The sequence below is a fragment of the Penicillium roqueforti genome (genome assembly GCF_015533775.1).
Source record: "Penicillium roqueforti strain LCP96 04111 chromosome Unknown scaffold_01, whole genome shotgun sequence".
Lineage (NCBI taxonomy): Eukaryota > Fungi > Ascomycota > Eurotiomycetes > Eurotiales > Aspergillaceae > Penicillium > Penicillium roqueforti.
In genome coordinates this window covers 757,493-780,803 of record NW_024067565.1, presented here as the reverse complement: position 1 = coordinate 780,803, position 23,311 = coordinate 757,493, and the positions used below count along the sequence as shown (strand labels likewise).

General features: G+C 50.4%; 9 protein-coding genes across 9 annotated transcripts; 4 read left to right on the top strand and 5 right to left on the bottom strand.

Annotated features, from left to right (window-relative positions):
• Positions 1–1,348: 1,348 nt before the first annotated feature.
• LCP9604111_689 (uncharacterized protein) lies at positions 1,349–1,827 on the top strand (the record flags this gene model as incomplete). Its single annotated transcript, XM_039070606.1, has 4 exons — positions 1,349–1,400; positions 1,469–1,516; positions 1,567–1,575; positions 1,655–1,827. 4 exons carry the CDS (start codon positions 1,349–1,351, stop codon positions 1,825–1,827), a joined length of 282 nt encoding a protein of 93 aa, XP_038933237.1.
• A 1,675-nt stretch (positions 1,828–3,502) lies between these two features.
• LCP9604111_688 (uncharacterized protein) lies at positions 3,503–5,066 on the top strand (the record flags this gene model as incomplete). The annotated part of the gene is made up of 2 exons (XM_039070595.1): positions 3,503–3,979; positions 4,029–5,066. The coding sequence occupies 2 exons, from the start codon at positions 3,503–3,505 to the stop codon at positions 5,064–5,066; spliced, it is 1,515 nt and encodes a 504-aa protein (XP_038933236.1).
• A 701-nt stretch (positions 5,067–5,767) lies between these two features.
• LCP9604111_687 (condensin subunit BRN1) lies at positions 5,768–8,457 on the bottom strand (the record flags this gene model as incomplete). The annotated part of the gene is made up of 3 exons (XM_039070584.1): positions 5,768–7,711; positions 7,767–8,334; positions 8,384–8,457. 3 exons carry the CDS (start codon positions 8,455–8,457, stop codon positions 5,768–5,770), a joined length of 2,586 nt encoding a protein of 861 aa, XP_038933235.1.
• Positions 8,458–9,017: 560 nt separating this feature from the next.
• Positions 9,018–12,174, top strand: LCP9604111_686 (sodium/calcium exchanger protein; the record flags this gene model as incomplete). The annotated part of the gene is made up of 2 exons (XM_039070573.1): positions 9,018–9,224; positions 9,301–12,174. 2 exons carry the CDS (start codon positions 9,018–9,020, stop codon positions 12,172–12,174), a joined length of 3,081 nt encoding a protein of 1,026 aa, XP_038933234.1.
• Positions 12,175–12,897: 723 nt separating this feature from the next.
• On the bottom strand, positions 12,898–13,281 carry LCP9604111_685 (uncharacterized protein; the record flags this gene model as incomplete). Its single annotated transcript, XM_039070562.1, has 1 exon — positions 12,898–13,281. The coding sequence occupies one exon, from the start codon at positions 13,279–13,281 to the stop codon at positions 12,898–12,900; it is 384 nt and encodes a 127-aa protein (XP_038933233.1).
• A 158-nt stretch (positions 13,282–13,439) lies between these two features.
• LCP9604111_684 (uncharacterized protein) lies at positions 13,440–13,988 on the bottom strand (the record flags this gene model as incomplete). The annotated part of the gene is made up of 2 exons (XM_039070551.1): positions 13,440–13,494; positions 13,546–13,988. The coding sequence occupies 2 exons, from the start codon at positions 13,986–13,988 to the stop codon at positions 13,440–13,442; spliced, it is 498 nt and encodes a 165-aa protein (XP_038933232.1).
• Positions 13,989–15,592: 1,604 nt separating this feature from the next.
• LCP9604111_683 (uncharacterized protein) lies at positions 15,593–16,111 on the top strand (the record flags this gene model as incomplete). The annotated part of the gene is made up of 1 exon (XM_039070540.1): positions 15,593–16,111. One exon carries the CDS (start codon positions 15,593–15,595, stop codon positions 16,109–16,111), a length of 519 nt encoding a protein of 172 aa, XP_038933231.1.
• Positions 16,112–17,473: 1,362 nt separating this feature from the next.
• pan1 (actin cytoskeleton-regulatory complex protein PAN1) lies at positions 17,474–22,114 on the bottom strand (the record flags this gene model as incomplete). Its single annotated transcript, XM_039070527.1, has 4 exons — positions 17,474–18,710; positions 18,769–19,299; positions 19,351–21,463; positions 21,526–22,114. 4 exons carry the CDS (start codon positions 22,112–22,114, stop codon positions 17,474–17,476), a joined length of 4,470 nt encoding a protein of 1,489 aa, XP_038933228.1.
• A 431-nt stretch (positions 22,115–22,545) lies between these two features.
• On the bottom strand, positions 22,546–23,274 carry LCP9604111_679 (DNA-directed RNA polymerase II core subunit RPB11; the record flags this gene model as incomplete). Its single annotated transcript, XM_039070516.1, has 4 exons — positions 22,546–22,746; positions 22,810–22,919; positions 22,975–23,033; positions 23,153–23,274. 4 exons carry the CDS (start codon positions 23,272–23,274, stop codon positions 22,546–22,548), a joined length of 492 nt encoding a protein of 163 aa, XP_038933227.1.
• Between the last annotated feature and the right edge of the window lie 37 nt (positions 23,275–23,311).

Below are 23,311 nucleotides of genomic sequence, written 5' to 3'. Positions count from 1 at the left end.
GTGCTTCTGAACATCGGTCTCGCCACCCTAATGCCAAGACCAACTATAGACTATTTTAAAATAGTTCTGGAATAATACCCTTCTTGTGAATTTGGCAGATACCCCAACTAATACTACTTCTTGTACGGAGTACATACTCATGTCTCATTACCTAGTGTATGCTTGAGGTACGACATGATTGGCCAGTGTCCCAAAGCAATCCCGCTTATGGAACACAGTTGCTGCCTACTCATCACCTCCGTGGGCAACACTCCACCTCTTAAGTCGCCTCTCTCACAATGCCGGCTGTTGTATTTTAATCACTCCAAGGGTGTTTCTAAGTATTCCGAGGCACATGTTGCCATTACAACCTTGGCATTTGAAGATCTCAGCAAGTCTCATTAGACTGCAAATACAGCATCTGTATCCAATTTGACAGCAAGAGGTCTATCGGTCTCTTATGCTCGCTAGGTGCAATAAAAGATGCGCGGCTTTTTTCGCCACTGATGACGTCAAAGTCTTTTTTTAGACAAGTCATCTTTAAATATCAGACATACGGAAGATAATTTCAGTGATGAAACGATTATAAGACTCTACTTCGGGTGCTTATGTTCAGTGAAGTGGGTTCTCAACAGTTTTGAGGGCGCAATCTCACAGTCTTCATCGTCTACATCATAGCTCGCTTTCTTAGTCTCTAATATACTAGGGATCTCGACGGCCATAGGTCTCTAGATAGTCGTTGCAGAGCAAGGCGACTGATTCCAACTTCTAATGCTACGCAAAGCCACCCTCTGACTGGCTTATTCTCCCCCCTGCCTGTAATTTCAGTACCGCATTCACAATTAGCATATTTCCTGTCATATGATAGTAGTAAGACAGTAGGTACCTACAATTTGTATGTAAACCACTAATAAAATTAAGTCCCTTTTGTCATATCATTATTAATTGCTTCATCGTCAATCACTTGAGCAACTACTTAAGAAACTAAGCTTGGGCAACCGCTTATATAACTGCTTGAGAAACTGCTCTGTTAACCGCTCGAGCAACCGCCTAAGTATGTCACGATCCACATGGATCGCTATCATTATGCTTCATGTTTGCTTGCTCGCTTACTGTTTGCATAATTTACTAGTTTGCATTCCATAGATTGTTTGTTAGTAGCTAAGCGAGAAGGTTGGTTGTTTGCAACGCTTGCAAAGTGGTCAGCTATAATAACTGGCTGCTTCCCACTTCACAACTTACTTCTTCTTTCTCTCCTCATCTTAGTTATTTTGAATTGAATGCACTCTTTCTTGTAAGACCTGGCACGTTACACCAGGGGGTTTGGGCTCGGATGCCCCGGCACGTTCGCAGAGAATATATTGCCGGCATGTGGTGGCCTTTTGGATCTAAGTGTTGGTTATACTTGGAAAAGATCCCAGGTAACCCAAATCCACTCCGTTATTCCAGAGGTATCGTATAGAGCAATACATCTAACAAGAATCAACAGATTTTCGGTTTTCTGGATTCAGTATTGGCAACACCGGCACCATATGGCGTGAATTCGGCAGATCAATCTGAACTGGCTTAGATCGTACAAAAGATAAGATCTCTCAGGTAATTGACAGCAAATCCAGGGCTAACTTAATGCGCCTACGAATCATACCGTCTCTAACCGTATCTTGGCTTTATATAGTCTACCCAATGGGGCCGAATTCAACTCCCCAAATCTACAAACTCCCCAGCTATATCTCGGACACTGAATCCGTCTTGGGTGGCTGGAAGCTCTCTGTTCAGATCACGAGAGCCCAGTCTTTAAATAACATTCCAGGTTGGGGTGGTATTGATGCCATGGTTGTAGTAAAATAATATAATTGTATAATCCTAAAGAGTGTAGGTGGTGAATTCCGGAAGTACGTATTGTACCAATATGTCCTGGAATGCGCACCTGGGCAGGGGCCATGTATTAGCCATCAACATGAAACGGCCAATACTGATCAGAGTGTTCATAGTACTCTCATGATGAATCTTATTGGCGGTATTTCTTTGCCCAGTCATGATATCAGAGGCGCTTTTCAATTCTATTTTGAGATCATTGACTCTGGCTTCTTTTGGCCAGCCAGTTATCATAGATGCACCTATCTCTTTCGGTGATGATGAAGAAAACATCAGTTGCTTGCGAGCTTGGCGCCTTTCTAGTCGGCGGTTAAACCGTTCCTTTATGGAGCATCCCATCATACAGATATTCGATATATGGCTGTGATATGACTACGGAGTAGTTGACTGAAAGCGACAAATTCACTGGATTCTTTTTCTTCATGAAGCTGACAGACATTGATAGAGGGGGAGAACTGGAGGTATTAAGAGAAGAGAATGCGAAAGAGAGTACAGGGATACCGATACCGAGGTACCTCCAGGGCTCTTGACTGGGCTGACGTGATATGCACATCTGCAGCTAACTAAATGGCGTTCCCGTCCGGGCGGCTACCTATCTTGGTATTCACGCATAGGAATTATCGTGCTCATCATATAAAACTCGGTAGATTCTATATTAAGATCGAAGAGCTTGGGGAAGACGGGAATAGGGTATGACAAGATAAGTGGACAATTTACTTTCTATAAAAATAAGACGGAATACTGGAGAGATCCCCAGAAAAGCTAGTCGGCAGGATTGAGACATATGCATGAGCTAGGGCACTATCACTATCACGAGTGTGACACGCTCTGCTTCAAGGCAAAAATAGCAGAGCGTGCACAGACCCCCTCGGTGTTTTCCCCTCTCCAACATCCCAACATCCAAGGGTGCTTAATCGACGTATGTGACTGGACCTCTATTTTGGGTTGACCTCCAGTCACAACTTCCCTCGGACCGCTCATTCATCTCTCTCACACACTATTACGGAGTAGAGCGGTTCTACATTCTGTGTGGTTGGACGATCGGCGGATTAGCGCCGGGCTGGGGGTGATGGACGTGATGGACGTGCATCGTGAGGAGTGAGCATGGCCGCTACACAATCTCACTGGCCGGTTACTCCACCGTGACAAGCTTGGCTGATCACTCCCGTCGGCCAGTCACACTCCCCTCTCAAGCATCGAGGTACAGTGCACTTGCAGCAAGAGGGCTTGACAGGCTTTGCGTCTTCCAATCATGTCCCTGGTCGCTGTTGCAAATTCCTCCTCGGCGCTTACGCTGGCCCAACTCGAGTGATGAGAATCAAAAGCCTGCATTTTGGTCCCCCGCCTCTCGGGCCATGCCTGCACTCGAACATTATTGATATTCTAGGTGCCCAGGCTGGTTCCTGTCACTTTCTGATTATCTTGGTTTTTTTTTTTGTTTTCGATCATCTGCTACTTAATACTCGTGTACGCAGGCTTCGCACACGGTAGCGGTGATATAGCTCAGCCGTTGTCCCACCACACTTGTGATTCTTGGTGTATCGACTTTAGGGTCGTTCTATTCCCAACAATCAGTCCAGTGGTCGTCAAGAGCTGGTTCTCTTGACCTAATTGTTTGATTTATTTGCCTGCATTGCTCATCCATTCAATGGCGGTATCAGACGATAGCCGAGACAACTCCCCTCTGACCTACGAGCCAGTTGTTCCTACAGATCTCACCCGTGCCTCTTACCACAGTGCAATGGGTCCTCCACCACAACACACCGTGCGAGAGACTCGCAGCGACTCTGATACGAGCAATGCTTCGCTCAAGAGCCCGCGCACTGCTCGATTCGCCGAGGCCACATCAATTCACTCTCCCATTGATCGCACAGAAGCTGGACGATCACCTTTCGCCGACCCTCCCAAGTCTCAGGCGAAGGGAGATGTTGGAGATGTGGGATTCGGTTATGTGGCAGCGAACAATGAGCATGCGAATGACCAGGTGCCAATGTCGCCTTTCCGACCTGACCTGAAGGTGCCGCAGACGGCCAAGTCGTTAAATCCGCTCAGTCCAACTTTCCGCGAGGAGTACATGCTTGAGAAGCAAGAAAAGAAGGCTGAAGTCGAGAATGCTCGAGACCTGGTAAGAAAGCCCACGATGCCAATCGATACTATTTACTAATCGTCACCAGAGAATCAAACTCCGCGTCAGAATCGCCAAGATCTTCCTGCGTTGCGTCAATTTCGGTTGCAGTCTGATTGTGCTGTCTCTGTTAGCCGTGACATTGACTGTTTTTAACGCAACCAAGCACCTGCCGACTCGTAACAGTCTTCCTGCCTGGGCAGAGGGAACCAACCCATGGGCTCAGTATCTCCTTCTGGGAATGTCCTGCGTTTCCTTAGTCGCCTGTCTCATCGTGTTCTGGGCCTACCGAAAGGGCGGCCACGGACGCGCCGAAAAGGCCGCCGTCTACTACACCAGCTTCTCGATCGCCTTTTTCGCCGTGAACCTGATCATGTGGGTCGTCGGCGCGGCAATTTACCAGCACTCGAAATCCACGGGAAACACCAAGGACATGTGGGGATGGTCCTGCGCGCAGAACACCCGCGAGGAGATCTACCACAACAGCGTCGACTATGCTCTCCTTTGTCGTCTACAAGACTGGGGCCTCGTCTGTGCCATCATCGAAATCGTCATCGAAATCCTAGTTATCTTGATATACGTGGTAGTCTTCTACCGCGTCTGGAGCAAGCGCAAGCTGATGAAGTCCATGGACACCCGTGACAACGCCCGTTCAGATCTATATCTCGCACAACTGCGCCTGCAATCTGCCCCGAACACCCCCGGCTTCACAGGTTTCACTTCCTACCCTCCAAAGACCCCAATCTACGCCGTCGGCCCTGTGGACCCCTACTCGGCTGCTGAGAAGGGCATGGCTCAACCCCAAACTACTCAGTATGCCTCGCCGCGCTCACCTACCCGGCCTACCCCGTCGTTCCAACTCCAGCCGCCTCCTATCAAGGTCCAGCAGCCAACCCCCCAGACTGCCCAGGAGGAGTTTGCTCCTCCTTCTCATTATTCGCCGTCGCCACCTCCTCACAGCCAGCGCCAGAGTCCGCCTATGAAAAGGGGTTCTCCTCCCAGTGAGTGCACTTACGATTCCGTGCCGATTCCCGGCGCGTATCAGGCTTCCACCGTCCCGGTGTACCCGGCCCCTGCACGCAAATAAATGTGGATGACTGCAAGCTTGTCTTTTATATCTTTTGACTTAGGGTGTTTTGCTTCGATTCCATTTTCCCTGGTGGGGAATGAAAGTGCCCAAGAACAACGAAAATACAAAAAAAAAAAAACATGGAAAATCCCAAAACTACAATTCAGGTCGTCATCTTCGATCGATCTGCTTCACAATCGGACATTTGTTCAACATTCTTTTATTTGCTCTCTCCTCGTTATGGAGTTTAATGTACACCCTAGGACGCGTGGAGTCTTGGTGTGAGATACAGATACCTATTTGGACTTTGGTACACTGTTGTGTATTTACTCTCTTTCTATTTTTGATTTTTGTCCAACAAATGAATATATTGCAATGATACATATGAATGTGCTCCTCAGATTTTCATCCTAGCATCGGCAAGTGTTCGTGCCGGCATACAACACTTGAGGTGACAAACTAATCCTACTTTGACTTGAGACCATTTAAGCATTATACCAGAAAGTATATGAACTTCTTTGAATTCATCAAAACAAAAGAAGTAATTCCAGGAGGCGAAAATACCCAAGAGCGCCATTCACTGCGAACAGGAAAAAGCAAAACCATAACGCCGCAAGGATCTACCAAGTCACACCGTCCTGTTCATCACTCGTGACCAACATGCATATCGTAATGCTTCTACCCGTGTCAACTGTACATGCAACTGAAAAAAAGAGCTTTCACATCCCTCCTCCCTCTTCGATGATAGCGTGCGTATCCCTACTTACGAAGATCTCCTCTAGGGTAGCCGCATCATTGCCCATCTTGCTAAGATCACTCTCCAGCACGAGGCCCTGTTCGTTGGCAAGATGCAGAAGACAAATAAACCCGAATGAGGTGCTGATATCGCGTAGAGTCTCAGTCGGGTAGACTTCCTTGAGGGAGTTCATAATTTGCGTGAACCGTAGCCGACCACCCACCTGCTCTGGGCTTTCACCCTTGGGTGTAGGCGGGACAGGGGCATCCGATTCACTCTCGGGTTCGGTCGGAGCATCACTGGACACGGCTCCTGGCTGTGAAGCTGAGGCAAAGTCTACGGCATCAACCAGGCGCTCACCCATGCCCTTCCACATCTCGGTTTTAAGACGCCGAACGTCAACCTTCTTTGCCACACGTGCATACGCCACGTAGTCTGGTCGTGCACGACGACCGCCTTGTGTCACCAATTGCGATCCGTAGCCACCAGCTCCCGGTCGGCCAGGCGTGGCGCCAACCATATTCAAAAGCGCGCTGAGTCCAGTTGCTCCACCTGCTTCTCCAGCCGATGTGCCTGCAGTCCCGTCTGCTGGCGGAGAGAGCATCTCCCGGGCATCCGCGAATGGTAGATTGTCGTCGTCATCGAGATCCATGCCGTTCGGGAAAGCAAGACCATCGTCATCAGCAAAGAAATTGGCATCATAGGCACCTGCGGCACCTTCCTCGCCGGCGTTTTCTTCCGGCTTGCGATTTGCCCAGAATGCCTCGTCCATATCTCCATTACCAGCCGTCAAATCCTGCCGGCGGCGTTTGCCCAAAATCTTCTTTGAGCCCATCTTTGCCTTCGGCTTGAGGAACAATGTGAGTAGGTTACGGGAGTTGAAATGCTTGTCATCGGGAAGAAGGTTGCGACCCTTTGTTTTCCACTGCGTCTTGGGTAATGAAACGGCGGAGTTGGAGCTGGCCGGGGTGTAGATCAATTCCGCGACAGCAGGATCCAGAGGGGCAGCGAAATCAATCTCAAATGGCTCTTTTTCTTTGCGCTGCTTGGGCGCCGACGTAGCGGGTGTGGCATGTTCTTTGATTCTTCGAATCTTCCAGTGCTCTGGGCCAGCCCAGTTCTTCTGTAGCGCGTTGTCAAAGTAGCTAAGAATATTCTCGTGGTCGTGACTATTAGTTTGATGAGACATGGAGATGGCATATGCGTCTTCATTGCCATCGTCACCCTCACCATCATTATCCCCATCGTGGGTGGTCCGGTGAACATTCAACATTGGTTCCAAGGCGGCTTCCCGAGCCCATACCTCTCCTCCGTCACCAAACCCAGTGTCGCCGCTGAGATCAAATCCGGCTAGGGTAGCATCATCGTCATCAAACCCGACAGCGTTGTCGTCGTCCAGCATGATACCAGATGGGTCATCATGTGCTCGTCCATCTTCGTCCATCTTGTCTTGCCGCCATTCCTCTGGCGCTTTGAGGAGAGGGAGATCCAGCGACCCGCTGGGGTCACCCAAGTCGAGGTTTTTAAGCGATGGACAAATATCTTGTTCATCTAGGCGATCTAGATCTGGGAAAAATCGGCTTGCTAGTGTAGCAAGGTCGATCTCCGTGTTATTCTCAAATGTGTCGCTTGCGGGTTTCTGGTTTGGTTTTGCTTGGTCATCGGTCTGCTGGTCAGGATCCGTAGATTCTTGACGGTCATCTTCGGAGGTTTTTGCACTATCATCCACAGCATCGTCGCTGCTATCGAAAACAATTCTTCCATGGCTATCAATAGCAAGGTGGTTCAGAAGTAAGCCTTTGGCGCCTCCTTCATCAAAGTCCGCCGATGCTTTTTTGAATAGAGGGTCCACGGCGAACTCTAGCTCGAACTTCTTTAGTTGCAATGACGAAAATGACGGCGCGAGGGTAGCCTCATGGGAACGTGTCTAGACACATCTAGTTAGTCAAAATCCCAAATCTCTGACACCGTATAGACCATACCTTTTTCCGCGACCTGCGAGGCTGACCATCCTCGCCTTCTTCATCCTCATCGCCATCCTCTGCATCCTCCTCCCCGCGCCCTCTCTTGTCGCGACTATCAGCCAGTCCACTCAGAAGTTTCCCCGTCTCTGTTGCAACACTGTCCACTCGGCTGGTGTAGATTTTAACACAACCGTCAAGGGTGCAACTAGCCTTTTGGAAGTTTACACCATCTCCTTCCTTCAGTAATGACATGTCGTGAAAATAGTCGATCAGCGCAAAGTTCCAGGAGTTATTCGCATTGATTTTGTTATCAGTCGCCATCTTCATCCATTCTTCAAAATTAGCCAAGATAGGCACGCGCTTCATCGGTGTCACTGCACGGCCATTGACATCGCTGGTGCGACTGCGATGATGTGAGGCTCGAGGAGTTACGGGACTGTCGCTCTCTTCACGATCGAGGGTGTACCGACGGGGTGGCATAGGCGTCTTGACTGCCGCTTTAATCTGACTCATTTGGCGATCATGAAGTGCTTGACGAGCCTCCATACGCGCTGCCTTCTCGCCCTCATCATCGTTGAGGGGTATCCTGATATAATTAGTTCAATGCGATAACCAGGAGATATCCAGATCCGTACTTGACCGGTGTGTTTTTGTGCGGGGTCGAGTTGCCGTTAGAGCGGCGATGTACCTTGTTTGCGACACGCGGCATGGTTGCGGTTGCCCCCGATAGGGGATGGCGATAACAGCGTTGAAATGGAAAGTTCTATGGAGAGAGGGGTTGATGTCGATGAGACAAAACAAATGGGGAAGTCAACAAACATACGGTGGTCCAGATGTACCGGTGACGCACTATCTATCACGTAATCCTAGACCGTGGATGCCTGGAATATCAGGTATTACTTTTGTACCCAAGCTGGGCTTAGCTTCGGTCCATCCTTTTGAACCTTCAACGGCCAATTCCTACTTTCTCACCCTCTTATCTTGGACTAGTTACAACCCTATCTGCGATCGACCCTCTTAACCTGTTTCCTCAGTGCAACAACGATCGGCGGACTAAGTGCATTGGCCCACTCCCGAGCTCCGCCACAGCTCCTCTCAGCTGACATCACCGCACTCACCGCACTCACCGTGCCATATACAAACCCACATCTGTTGGATGCGTGAGGTAGATATTGTACATGCATTGAGTATTCAACGTTGATATTTCCGGCATAAGTTTGTCTACAGCATCCAAAGTCTTCGGCTCACGATGCCGCCATACTTCTCGTCATGATGAACCAGCTGCTGTCCTTCCTGCAGCCTGCCGTCCGGAAGCCACGATATTCAATCCGACCATTTTACACCACGTTGTTGGTGTTTACACTTATTGCAATAACGAGTTGGTTCCTAACTGGTACTACAAATGAACATGGGCAGTTTGCGCAACCTGATACAGGGCCGCATATAAACCTGCTCAAACGAGAGGGCGAACTAGAGGTATCTTAACCTTCCCGAATCATTTCCCTGTGAGATGGTGCCAAAGGCTAATTGATGTTCTGTCACACGATGATAGTGTCGCTTAGTTCGCAACGTCAAAAACCAGTGTGCATACGTCCGCGCCAACTGCCCCGATCACGAGGATGGTCTAATCTCCTACCTTCAATTCTACTATTGCGGGCTGGCCAATGCAAAACCGGTAGCATTCGCGATATTGATCCTGTGGTTATCGATGCTCTTCAGTACCATAGGTATCGCGGCAAGCGATTTCTTGTGTATCGATCTGAGTACATTGGCTAGCATTCTAGGATTGAGCGAGAGTCTCACTGGCGTGACATTCCTCGCATTTGGCAATGGAAGTCCTGACGTGTTTTCCACTTTCGCCGCCATGCGGTCGAATAGTGGGAGCTTGGCAATCGGTGAGTTAATCGGCGCGGCCACTTTCATCACGTCCGTTGTCGCGGGCTCCATGGCATTAGTTCGGCCATTCAAGGTCGCGCGGAGAAGTTTCGTCCGAGACGTGGGCTACTTCATAGTGGCCGTCGTTTTCAGCATGTTTTTGTTGGCCGATGGGAAACTTCATGTATGGGAGGCAGCTGCGATGGTAGGCTTGTACGCCTTCTATGTCGTAATGGTGGTAACGTGGCACTGGTATATGGTACGGCGACGCAGAAAGCACGAGAGAGACCTCGCAGCGCGAGCTCACTTTCATATACCGGAAAACCAAGAGCTGGAGATCGAAGAGACCATCGAGGACGACGATCCCGGTGTAGCGTCAGAGTCACGAAGTCTGCTCCGCGGAGCCTCAACTGAGGATTTTGATATTTTGGAGCGTGCTGAGGCTGTTCCTCTATGGAAAGAAGATGACGAGGAGGACGAGGAGGATGACGAAACACGAAACCGGTACTTGGCCGAGATTCGTGATAACATGCACGTCTATCGGCCCATGCAAACGAGGCGTAATACAATGAATCCCATTCGGGCAAGTCTTGTCGGGGCATTAGAATTTCAGTCTGTTCTACACTCGCTGCAGAAATCGAGAAACACGAATCGCAATACGTCAATAAGCCTGAACAGCTATTCAGACGACTACGAGTCCGATTTTGACACACGCTCAGTGGCATCGCATCCTCGCGCCAGTCGACCATCTGCCACTAACGACCGCCTGTCGCCGTCTAGTGCAGCAGGTTCCTCTCGAGTTCGAGCTGTATCGGCGAACGATGCCGTGGGATTGAAAATTGACTCCAGTGTTTTGGAGCCCCGACCAACACAGGGTCCACTGCTTACAGTGAGCAGACCTTCTTTTGAGGATACTTCGGGACAAGAAGCCATGCGGTCGCGCCATCTCCCTCAAATTGATACTGGGATGGCGCTGGATGTGTCGCGTGCGAATCGGTCGCCAAGTCCTCAAACTCCTGACCGGCTCGCCCCATCAGACGTTTTTAATTCCCCCAATTACAACAACGGGGGGATAAATGAACGGTCCCCAATGTCAGTATCTCCCAGGGGCAATACGACGCGCCGTCATTCAGGCTTTGGGTTAGAAAGCCCTTCAGTGCCCTTCCCATTGTATACTGATATACCCTCCATGGAATTCTCACGACCACCCAGCATTCGACTTCCAAATTCAGCTAGTCAGTTAGAACTGCTACAAGTTCACGACGGGTATGACGATTTCGCTCATGTAGGCCTCCCTTTTCCCAAATACCTGAGGAATTGGTGGCCTGACTCGATCCCCCCTCCCCAGCAGATTGGTTGCACGCTCTTCCCGACCCTGGCGGGCTGGAAGTCTAAAAATGTTTGGGAACGACTGCTCGGTATTATCGCAGCTCCTAGTGTCCTGCTTCTTACCATAACGGTCCCCGTCATTGAGCCAGAGGCACCAGAGTCGGTGGAACTGGATCCCATACCCTCGGTGATTATTCAGGACGTCAGCGATGTAGACCATCCCTCCCCAAGGGTTAGACTTCCAGCCGATAGTCCAGTGATTATGGCCCAGGCACATGACTACGCCGGGTCAGCTTCTAATGCGCCGCCAACGCACCACCATCGAAAGTCCTTTCATGAACACACTGGTCGCCCGCGATGGGACTCGGAACTCCCGGCAGTGCCGAGGCCAGCTTCACCTTCTGCGCATCCTGTACCAACAAAGGACTGGAATCGCTGGCTGGTTTCCATCCAGCTTTTCACAGGTCCCTTCTTCGCCGTGCTCATCACCTGGACGACCGTGGACGAAGATCGTCGGCTGCGCAACCTCATCCTCCCCTCCCTTGTCTCCCTCTTATTCTCTTCCGTCTGTCTCACAGCCCTGATCATAAGCACTCGCCGTCAACGAAACCGCCGTCGTCCCAGTGAAGATCTTTCCATCCCTTTCCTCCCGCGTACATCCCAAACCGACATCCTCAGCCTCCCACCGCAATGGCGGCCCTTCCTCTCCCTACTTGGCTTCCTAGTCGCCATATCCTGGATCGCGACGATCGCTACAGAAGTTGTGTCTCTCCTCAAAACCATCGGAGTTATCCTAAACATCTCTGATTCCCTACTTGGATTGACCATCTTCGCCGTCGGAAACTCGCTAGGCGATCTAGTCGCTGATATCACAGTCGCCCGACTCGGATATCCGGTCATGGCTTTGAGCGCCTGCTTCGGTGGACCAATGCTCAACATCCTCCTGGGTATCGGTCTTGGTGGTCTGTATATGACCATCAATGGCGGGAACCAGAGACACAATGAGGGGCTGCAGGGTATCGCTCCTGTGCAGGCCCCCTATGATATCGCCATCTCCAAGGTGCTTGTTATCAGCGGCGCGACGCTTCTGGTCATCCTAGTTGGGCTCTTGATTGTTGTTCCTTTGAACAATTGGAGAATGGATCGCCGGATTGGGTGGGGTCTTGTCGCTGTATGGTGTGTGAGTACCCTAGGCAATGTGATTGCGGAAGTTGTCTTGTGAATTAGTGTTGGAAGACGTACGCACCAATTAAGAATGCGACTTATTGGTCTAGCGGTTATGTTGGTTTGGTTTGGAGTTGGTATTGGTCAGTCATTGTGTCGGTGTTTTTCTTTCTGCGTTCCAGTTTGTACAGCTTATCGCATGCCAATAGTATAGTCTTTGTGTATGCGAAATAATTATGAAAGAGCTATGATATACGAAATGCATCCTCACTCAACTCCGAGTTTCTGTATACAACAGCTTATACATTTGGTTTTACTGGCGTCTCATAGCTTGGGGTGTATCCTATTGCAGCTTCCAATTCCGAGAGTTCAAGATCTCCTTTAGGGGGATTGTGATGCCAGAATGCCTTATTTTAGCTGAATTACTACATATGCCCCAGCCTCTTCCAAGGTTGAATAACTTCATAACGCGTGTTTACCTAAAGCAAGCGCCATCTAATAGTCACAACTTCCCCCACTGAGAATTGCTCTGGCCAGTAGTTATGCCAAGCCAACCAAACAGCTTACACTCCGTACTCCTTCCAACTCCGTGCCTAGTTGGGGTACTCATCTCCACTTCCATGGCTCCAGACGGGAGCACCCTGATAAGTATCACTCAATCTAACCCAATACATAGTATGTACAGATATTCTCCATGACTTACGGGTTGGCTCACTACTAGATAGCTTATTCACTCGTTCATTTCAAATCCCAACATATGGCCGCTTCTCACTAAAAACCTCTAATTCACAATACTCGTAGCAGGAACGATAAGTAAACCATCCAAACCAAGCATTTTGTAAGCTCCGCTTTTGTCGTCGCGGATGGGCTCAGGCTTCGGCATGTTGGCAAGGCGGCTTGTAAATCCATGGGAAAGCAAAAGGCCCACAATCATTGCAGATTTTATTGTTCGGAATGTCTCCTTCTCGAGACCCCGAGTGTCTGCGGAAAGGATATTCCAAAAGTTGTTCAAAGTGTCATAGTTACCATATCGAATCCAGCCAACACCAAGGCGATATTTGCTCATGAACTGCTGGAGAGAATGGAGGTTCGTTCCGAAGGGACCAATCTCTGCTTCGGCCCAGTCGATAATTCCGACCAGATGGTTATTGTCGGTATCAACCATGATATTGCACATTACCAAAATCCATGTGAAGAAGGACCATAGGCAGCGAAAATATAGCAGGTAGAGCGTCAATCGATTGTTGGATGATTGGGTGGAAGCGATCAGGTAGAGCAGCTAAGAGCCGCCGTAGGTCTTCGTCATATCTTTGATCGAGGTTTTCACAAAAGGATCGGTCGACATTCTGCGGGTTTTTTCCATGTGAGAGCAAAGAACCTTTCGGGTTAGATCATTATTAATAATATAACCCACTCACTCTAAACATACCTAGCAATCTCGAAGACCAGATTCTCTCTCCAGGTAAAGTACTCTGGCGAATTCTCTGGGAGGTTATGCGCAAGGATAAAATCGAGATGGCTAATGCCTTCCACCCGACTCATCACATAGACAGAGAGAGATTCCTTCCCACTGACATCATCTCTCCCAATCTGACCGTGATAAGAGACGGAGGGCACTAGGGTCCCATATACATTGCGGGCAATATTTGTAATTTCTGTCTTCAGCCCAAGAGACCTTAGTCGGAACTGAACCACATACTCTAGACCTGCATATACAGAATAACTGCAAGCGCCTTGCACTGCAACGGGGGTCACAGTGCCTCCGACAAGTGTCCGTGCTCGATCATCACAGGACGAGCGGTCGGTGGAAGTCTTTTGAAAGAAAGAAATAATATCTTGATCAACTGAGTATTCCTGGTTTTCGATACTCATATTGAAGAATACCGGCGTTCGAGCAGATGAAAAAGGGCGAAGACGATAGCTTCTGTCCAAGCCAAGAATAAAGCGCAGAATGAATGCAGTTTGGCAGATATTAGTAGGTAGTTAGGAATGCCTGCTAGACCGTGGTGATTGGGCGATAGGGCGAACATATTGGTGAATGATGCTAGAGAGGGGTAGCTGCCTATTTTGTAGACAATAGTGTGTCCGTATCATTTCCCTGTAGCTTTCGGTTGGTGACTTTCGCCGACCAGCTCCTCAATCTCGTTCTCAAAAGCTATACCGATAGCTCCTTAGGCGCAGTTGTAATGGACGTCACAAGTGTGCATGTCAGCAGCGTGGGTCAAAAAACCCAGGTGGATCTGGGGACATTGCGGGGGAGCTGAAGATCGAGGCGAGACGTCTTGCAAACTTCTCAAACAACGCAAGCATGGTCATTGGCCAATGGCTACATGCACAGACCCTGCCAATCGACTATACCTGATACTAGTGTGTATAGTTGTATGTATTGTGTATTTTACTGCGGGCAAAATGAGTTGGTTGAAGACTGCCGTAGCAGGTAGTCACAATTTATTTCAGACCACATCACGTAGGGCAAGAGGGTGTCCCGCCAGTCTTACCAGATAACTTCTCCACTAAGCCAGCCCTTCTCCGAAGTCCTCAGGCCCGAATATGAAATTGTCAAAGTCAAAATCAAAATCTTTGAAAGGGTCATTGGAAGGAACTCCCAAAGACCCTCCACCATCAAACCACACCCACTGCCATTCAAACTAGGGCAAGGCTTACCCGTGATCCTGGCTGCGAGGGTCTCAAATGTCCAGGGACACTGCTGAACATACGGACTTGATTGTTTTTTTTTATCTCATGCTGCCCTCTTTCGTGATCACTGCTCGCAGTCTTTGGTGAAAATGATTAGTTCAAATAGAACTTACAGCTTGAACAACGATTACCCCTTGGCGTGGCACAGCTACCGTAAACACCTTGCTTGGTTGGTGTTATGCAGCGGCTCCGTTCGTTGGGCATGGGCATGGTGTGATCCAAGCTGCGGCACTATGCATGTAGGAACATCGTGTTGTACTTTGATAGGCTCCTCGGGCCCTCTTATCGTTGGCTCCTCTACTAACGCAGCATCGAGTCTCACTATCCCCCTCCCTCTCCCAAGAAAACAAACAAACAAACATGTTACGAACTGTAATCATATTCACATTAGCGTATAATGCGCAGCTTTCAACTTCGCGTTCATGGAGAGCCGCTCCCATTCAATGGGTTTGAGTTGGTACGTAGCGGTTCTCTCTAACACAGAGTCACAGTTAGACCTTGGTTTCGAGCCCTAAGGACTCTTAATCAATGTGAATAAGCTGATTGATTGGAGAGTGATAATCTACTCGTAGTATGCACAACCAATATATGCGCACAGACATGATGTGATGCAAACTACGGCACTATATATGTAGGAACGTCGTGTTTTACTCTGATAGGCTCACTGAATCCTCTCACGGTTCTTCTGTCATCAGCGTTGAGCCTCATTACCCCTCAGCTTAGGTATTTAAAGTATAATAATGGCTTTGTGTGCTGACTGAAGGAAGGCAATATTCGCAATGGAAGCCATTGGAGCGGTATCATCAATATTCGCGATCTATAACCAGCTAGAGAAATGTGGTAAACGATTGCACCGCCTCAAGCATACCTTCCAATTCGCCAAGCAAGAGGTCAATCTTCTCGCAGATGAGGTATCCGCTTGCAAGAGCCTGTTTGGGATATTCAGCCATATTAGTGGCCCTCTGGACAACAGGGTCATGAAACTCGCTCGCCAGCAAAAGCTGGAAGAGACTCTCAATTCCCAAGCCACTTTCGCTTTTGGACAAATCGGTGAAATTTTTCTGAAGCTTGGGCCTTTAAGAAAACAAAGCAATGCTAGTCGATTTGAACAGCTTATCGCAAAGCTTCGGTGGCACTGGATGAAGGATGAGGTCCAGCTTCCCCTTATCACGCTGGCCAGTTTCAAAATGACGCTAACAGCGCTTAACTGTCTGCTCATTCTCGATTTCCGTTTGAGAGAAATGAAGAAACCATCTGTCTCAAAAAGCGAAATGAAATCTCTCAAGATGCAAATGTGAGACCCATGTTTTCGCAACGAATACAGAGTGATATAGTCTAATTCTACTCTAGGAAACAGCTCAGGCGGGTGATAAATCGTCAAGAGAGATGTCTGCGACGATTGTCTGAGAGAATGAGTGAATTCTCCGGTACCAGCACTCAGCCAAAGTTGGTCGTGAATACAAAATCGATGGTCGTCACCATAAATCAGATCAAGCAAAACCCCCTTTCTGAGGCTCAGAGTTTGATAAATGAAGACATTCTGGACTCTTCAGCTCGCACATCCACCCCATCATCAGAAAAGAAGTCTTCCATAAAATCGAGAAAGACTTTTGTGTCACCTCTGTCAAGGACACGAACAGATATTTCTGGGCCATCACAACCTGGCTCCAATTCAGAAGCAGATGCACCGGTTGGAGAAGAAAATGTGCAAGAGATACTTGTGTTTCATGACTACGGCGATGGAAACAGGGAGATTCATGAAGGGGGCTCTTCCATAAGCCACAGCAGTCCCAATGAATTTCCAGATTCAATGAAGTCTACATATGCGCCTATGCCTCCGTTTCGCTACTCCGATTTACGATTACGAAAGCAGGGGAAACGAGATGATTAAAAAGTGACCTAGTTCACTTTGATAGATACATGTTAATTAACAATGGGGGTCGTTATCAAATTTCGAAGACCCGTGGAAAGAAAGTAATGAATATGGAATTATAATATGCTTCAATTGGCCAATCTTGGCGTGTTTGCCATTTCTAAATGTAAGATTCATCGAGGTCTATGTATTGAGTCTACATGGCTTAGTGGCCGGTGCTATAGGTCAAGTCAAGGCTGCGGTAAACCCGGATGATGTTTTCCATAACCAGCAGAGTGTACGGCCTCTATCTTAGAGTATCGGTGCCGGGGTTCTAAATCAATACAAGCGAATGAAATGTATTTGAATATGATAGTGATATAGAGGGTAGAGATGTTGAGGCAGTCGACAAGGAACAACTTCCCTATACATAAATCCCAACAACTAGGAAAGGAAAATCCAAAACAGAAGGCTAGATAGACTAGAGTACCTCCGGGACTATCTTTGGAGTACTTAATCAGTCGGATATGTTGAAGGATTCGGGTGAACAACCCCTAGAATGAACGCGATTTGCGGCGCTTATAGACAGATTGCTTCCAATGTTAGGCCAAATGATGATAATAAACAAAATCGATGAGTATTCCAAGAAGAGTACAAAAACGCAGCTAACTACTCGCTTACTACACTACCATTATCCATAGACCTCGTCACCTTACTCCCCAATCATGTAGGTACGGCCATGTCTTTCCCCTCGCCACTGTACAGTATGTACTCTCAAAATAAAAATAAAGACTTTCCAATTCCCTCTTCACAGCACGCGTCCTGCCGACGAGCTTGTGCTACGATCATTCACTTGAGTCTTCTTTAGGGTCCTGCCTTGCTGGATAGACGCAAGGAGGGCGCCTCGGCCAGCTCCAGCGCCACCGGCCGCGGCCGGGGGAGCAGGTGGAGGTGGGATGCCAGCTGGCGGTGGTGGCGGGGGAGCAGAGGGGGCTCCGCCAGGAGGCGGGGGCGGGGCCATAGAAGGAGCACCAGCTCCTGGGGGAGGAGGCGGAGGTGGAGGTGGAGGTGGAGCTCCTGCAGATGGCGCGGGTGATGGGGATACGGCATCGCCAGGGCTTGGGATAGCAGGAAGAGGAGGCAGAGTTGCTGGGGGTGGGGGCGGAGGTGCAATTGGACTTTCTTGTACCGGGGTAGCAGATTTCGAGGCAGATTTGTCGTCGTCCATGGCACTCAGAGGACGTGGGGGTGCCATAGTGCCGAACAGGATGCTAGCAAGTTGTTTGGCGCTGCCGCCGGTTGGGCGGTCATCCTCATCATCAGATGAATCGAAGTCAGAGCCCGCAGCGGACCAGTCGTCGTCTTCCTCCGGGCGAGCACGAGTCTTACGTTCCAGGGGGGCTGCGCCAGTGAAGGTGGGCTTGATAGGTTCTTGCTGGACGAAGCGGTGGAAGGGATTCGTAGACTGAGCTGTGGCAGGTGGCGAGGTCGCTTGGATGGGGTCGGATGGTTGGCTCTTGTTCTTGAAATACGGGTTTTTGGACTCAGCGTCGGGCGTGAGCCCAGGAACACCACGGCTGCTTTCGGGGGAGCCAATCTCGCTAGACACGCTTTCGGGGACAGGTGGTTCAGGAATAGCTATCGTGGGGACAGGAGGCTCAGGAATAGCTATCGCGGGGGCAGGAGGCTCAGGAATAGCTATTGTGGGCACAGGAGGCGGGGTAGGGAGGGTCTGGCTCTGCGTCGGGGTGCTGTACTGAGGCGTAATATCGGCAGGGCCTTCGTCATCGGACGATGACTCGTCAAGTCCCTCGAGTTCGCGCTGCAGCTGTAGCTCACGTTCCTTGGCCGCCTCCAGTTCAACGCGCTGGGCTGCAAGAATGGCTTCCTGCTCTTTGGCCTGTCGGCTAGCCTCTTCCCGGCGGCGCTTCTCTTCCTGCTTCTTAATCTTGCCTTGGCGGACTTGTTCCTCGAGAGCACGAAGTCGAGCAGCCTGAGCATCCTTCTCGCGTTGGAAATCCAACTCCCCTTGGCTTGCCTCACTCCTGTAAATGTATTAGCCAAAACCGCTCATTTTGTCTCTACCGGCTGTAGATTACTCACTCTAGACGCTTAGTCTCGGCTTCCTGCACCTCTTGTTCTTCCTTAATGGCCTGCTCGCGGGCAGCCTGCTCCATTTTAGCGGATTCCTCTGCCTTCTTAGCATCGGCTTGGCCGGCACTATCCGTCCGAGCCCTGCGGGTGGGCGGCGCCGGTGGGGGTTTCTTGCCCGCAGCCTTCGGGGCTGCATCACTAGGAACACCTCGTTCCTCGGCCAAGCGACGCTGTCTCTCCTCTTCCCGTTTAGCATCCTCTTCCTCGGCGCGTCTGACACGATCTTCGCGCTCCTTCTTCTCACGCTCCTGGCGTTGCGCAAGAGTCTCAGTGGAGTCATTTGGCTTCAGACCAGCAGCTGCCATGCGCTCAGCAATGCGCTTCTGTGCACGCTCCCGAGCAGCCGCGACACGATCTTCATGTGTGTTACCAGGAAGAGAGCTTGACGAGTGCACGGATGTGGGCATCGAAGGGCGCGCAGCAGCAGATTCGGCCGCTGGGGATGCTCGAGAATGCGCATCTGGGGAAGGTCTCTCTCGTCTATAATCTGTCAGCGTTGAATACTTTTCCTGACTGATAAGAATAACATACTCTTCTTTGCGAACATTTGCTGTTCGCGCATTGCGGCTCAGGTCATAGATGAAGTCGCGGATGACGTCTTCAACTCCCAATGCATCTTCCCAACGACGCTTCTCATGCTCACGTGTGGAGTTTTGGCCCTCGTCCCGAAGACTGTCCTCCAAACTGCGAGCGAAATCACGAACACTTTCTTCGACATCACGAGTCATAGTGTCGTTGCGCTCCCGCTCCATCTTCACGGTATTGCTCTCGGACTCTAAACGACGAGCCGCTTGGCCATCGTCATCTTCCGTTGCGGGTGCGGGACGCCCAGAAAGCTCGGCAGCCCGCGCTTGCATACGCGCACGCGCGCGAGCCTTGATGCGATCTGCCTCAGTCACAGTGCCACCAGGGCCAGTACCAATGATATTAGAAGCACCACCGGGGTGTGCCTTGGCGTCCTTGAGACGGAAGAGCTCAAGCCTCGCGTCCGCGATTTCACGCTCGAGACGACGCACATCAGATGCAACCTGAGGAACTTGATCTTCAAAAGACTGCAGCTGGCGACGAAGAGCCCTTCGATCTGCTCCGCTGTCCACTTGACGGAATGAGGCGTTGGGGTGGGTATCGAGATCGTCCTGTACACGACGGATACGGTCCATGAGACTCTCTGCCTCGCGGCGATCCTGGCGGTCTAGAGCGTCATCATCCTCGGCTCGGTTCTCATCCTGGAAGTCGGCAGCATCAATCATGACCTTGGCCTCGTGGATCTTCTTTTTCAGCTGTTCCACAGAGTACTCCTCCTCGGATGCGCCAGATGCAGCCGGTGACGGGGTACGAGCCTCGTTAGCCACGCGACGGCGTGCACTAGAGCGGTATCCACCAGCGGAGTCATTATTCTTGAAAACCGTCGCATCCTTGCGACTGGCCCCAGAAGAGCCTGCTGCACCACCACGGAAGGAATGATCTTTAAGATAGCTGACACCGGTCTTCTGTGGCTGCAGGAACGCGCCTGTAGCCTTGCGGTTTTCAGCATCCTGGGATAGGAGATACTTGACTGTACCGATAGAGTCATTCAAGTGTCTTGTAGAAGGAGGAACAAGCTCGGGTGGTAGACGGCTAGGAACTGGGTATCCGTTCAGAGCACGGTAGATCATGTGCATAGCCACGGCGAACTCATCCATGTTCAGCCGCCCGCGGTTATGGGGATCAGCCAGGGTCCAGATCCGTTCCAGATCTTTTCTATTCAGACCACTTTGGCCCATGATCTCGATGGCAGTCTCGCCACTGATGAAACCCTTGCGGAAACCGTCCCATGCACGGAAAAGATCATCGTAAATCTTCTTCTCCTCCTTCGTAATTGCCCAGGCAACTGTAGCATTTCCCGAAAGACCAACAGCACTGAAACCACCCTCACGCCCAGGCTGCGGCATGAGTTGCTGCTTCATAGCCTCGATATTGGGCAAACCTTGCGATGGTGTGTTGATGAATCCCCATTGACCTGGTATGCCCGTAGGTTGCGGTACCAGACCCGTAGGCTGCACACCCAGGCCTTGCATCCCACCGGTCTGAGCAGGGCTGAGGTTCGAGCCGTAACCAGTAGGCATTGGCGGCATCGGAGGCCGAGGGCCAGTATATCCCGTGGCCTGTGGATTCGTCATGAAACCGGTTTGTTGAGGCTGAAGAAATTGAGGCTGATTCTGGCCAGGGAAGCCAGTCGGGTTAGCCTGCTGTATACCCGTCTGCTGGGGAAAGAATCCAGTAGGCTGTGCTGTCAGCTGCGATAGGAGCTGGGCGTTGTTGGGTTGTTGCGGGACAGGTTGCTGAACAATTGGGGGCGTCGACTTGTTCTCCATGAGAGGTGCATCAAAGTTGGGGACGTTTGTCCGCTGTTGGACCGCCGGCTGTGTGTCGGGGACATCGAACGAGATGATGTCAACCATACTAGAAACCTCATTCTTGACCGTCTCGGGTAGGGAAGAAGGGAGCTCGCGGCCGGTGATACGAATATTACAGAGGTACATGGCCAATGCAAATTCGGGGAAGAACAACTGTCCAGATTTGGTCGTATCAGACAAAACCCAGATCTTAGAAAGATCACCGCCCGTCAACTTGGACCGTAACAATAGATCTCTTGCTTTGTCGCCTATTGTGACCAGTCAGTACTGTATACAAGCCATATCATATATTGAGTGCGCGGGGACAAACCATCCATTGTCTTGCTATCGCCAACCGCAGACTTAAAGAGCTGCTCGAACCTCGCCTGGTCCTGTGCCGTGATAAAAGAAAGCCGAATGTTTGGGATCTTTGATCCTGTCTTTGGCGGCACCTGAGGGGGCGCCCCAGAGCCAGCGGCATCTTGGAAGGAGTTCGCGATATCGCTGGAGGTCTTGAATCGAGTTGGTATCTGCGGCACCGGAGGCGGCTGCTGCGCTTGGTTCTGGGGAGGGTATCCAGTGTATTGTGTTTGGAAGCTTTGCGCTTGCTGCTGCTGAGGTTGCTGGGGCGCGGCGCCGGGAAAGCCAGTGAATTGCGGCTGGAGCTGTCCTGCGGGGAATCCGGTGGCTTGAGGCTGTAGCTGCGAGTTACCGAACGGGGAGGGCTGGCCGGCGAATCCGGTCGGCTGTGGAGCGAGACCAGTAGGCTGCAGAGGAAATCCAGTCGATTGGGGTTGGACTGATGGCGACATCTGGCCTTGAGGGAATTGTGAATAGGGGGGTTGTTGTTGCTGTTGCATGAATGGTGCCTGGCCGCCACTGGCACCACCCCCGAGGAAATTATTCGACGAGGAAAACATCACAGACACCACGCTCGCATGAGCCAAATAGATGCAGAAAAGCCAAAAGAAATTGACGAATGCAAAATTCTAAGTGAGTTGAGTCTCAGGAGGATGCGAATGACGCCGCTGCTGGACGCGGAGGCACCTACGCTAACCTCATCTGGTGCTTAGTCATTCGAGATATTTTTGGATCTACAACTGGAATAATTGGTTGATGGATACAAGTGATGATTAGAGCTTCAAGCTTGTAAATTTGTAGATTTGTGGGTAGCAAATAGCTGATGGTATTGAAAAAAAGAAACATGCCCGCGCAAAAAGGAGCCACCCTTAAAGATCGAAAACGAAAAGAAAGCAAACGCAAGGCATAAAACACCATGACTGCTCCATGCGCCAGATTTTCAGACCAGTTAAAACAAGATGGATGATAGCTGGGTGTCACTCATAACCATTTACTCAGCGGTGCTTTGCTGCTGTTGCTGATTGGCGGCGTTGGCAGCCTTGCGAAGCTCGAACTCCTTGGTGAACTCTCGAGACAGGATGCCCAGGTCCTTGATCAGAGCCTCGGAGGCGTTAATGACAGCCTGACGAGGAGTGACCTCACCATCAGTCTGGATACGCAGCTGGAACTCGGGGGTGAGCGGGTGAGGGACCTAATGGATTGTTGTTAGTATCTTCCAAGAAGAAACACCATGCACATAGAGCAGGTTGCTTACGCGGTAGGCAGCAAAGATCACATGGGCAGTCTTGAGGAGACGGTGACGCAGCATGTTGCCAAGGGTGTGGTCTTCCTTGCGGAAGGTGAATATGGCAGCAGAAGGGAGGCCTAGAGAGAGATGGTTAGTGAGGTTGTGTCGTGTACACTGACCAGCATGACTTACGGGTGTCGACCTCAACATCAATCTTGCTTTCGCCAGGAGCGAGCAAGATGGCTTCATAACTATATTCATGAGCTTGGTCAGTTTATGGTCCACAGATGAAAAAGCAAGATGAGAATGCAGAAGAAGGTCAAAATCAGAATGAAGCAAAGGCCTTAATCCCAGAGTTAATGACACTGACACATCAGGGGCATCGCTGGGGTTCTGAGGGCGAGGGTGACGCGAGTGGCGACCGCGACCACGGCGACCAGCACACTCTCTGGCGATAGCCGCAGTGGCCGTGATAAATCCAGGGCCCTGCATGGCTGCACAAAACAGAACGATGAAACAGGGATACACA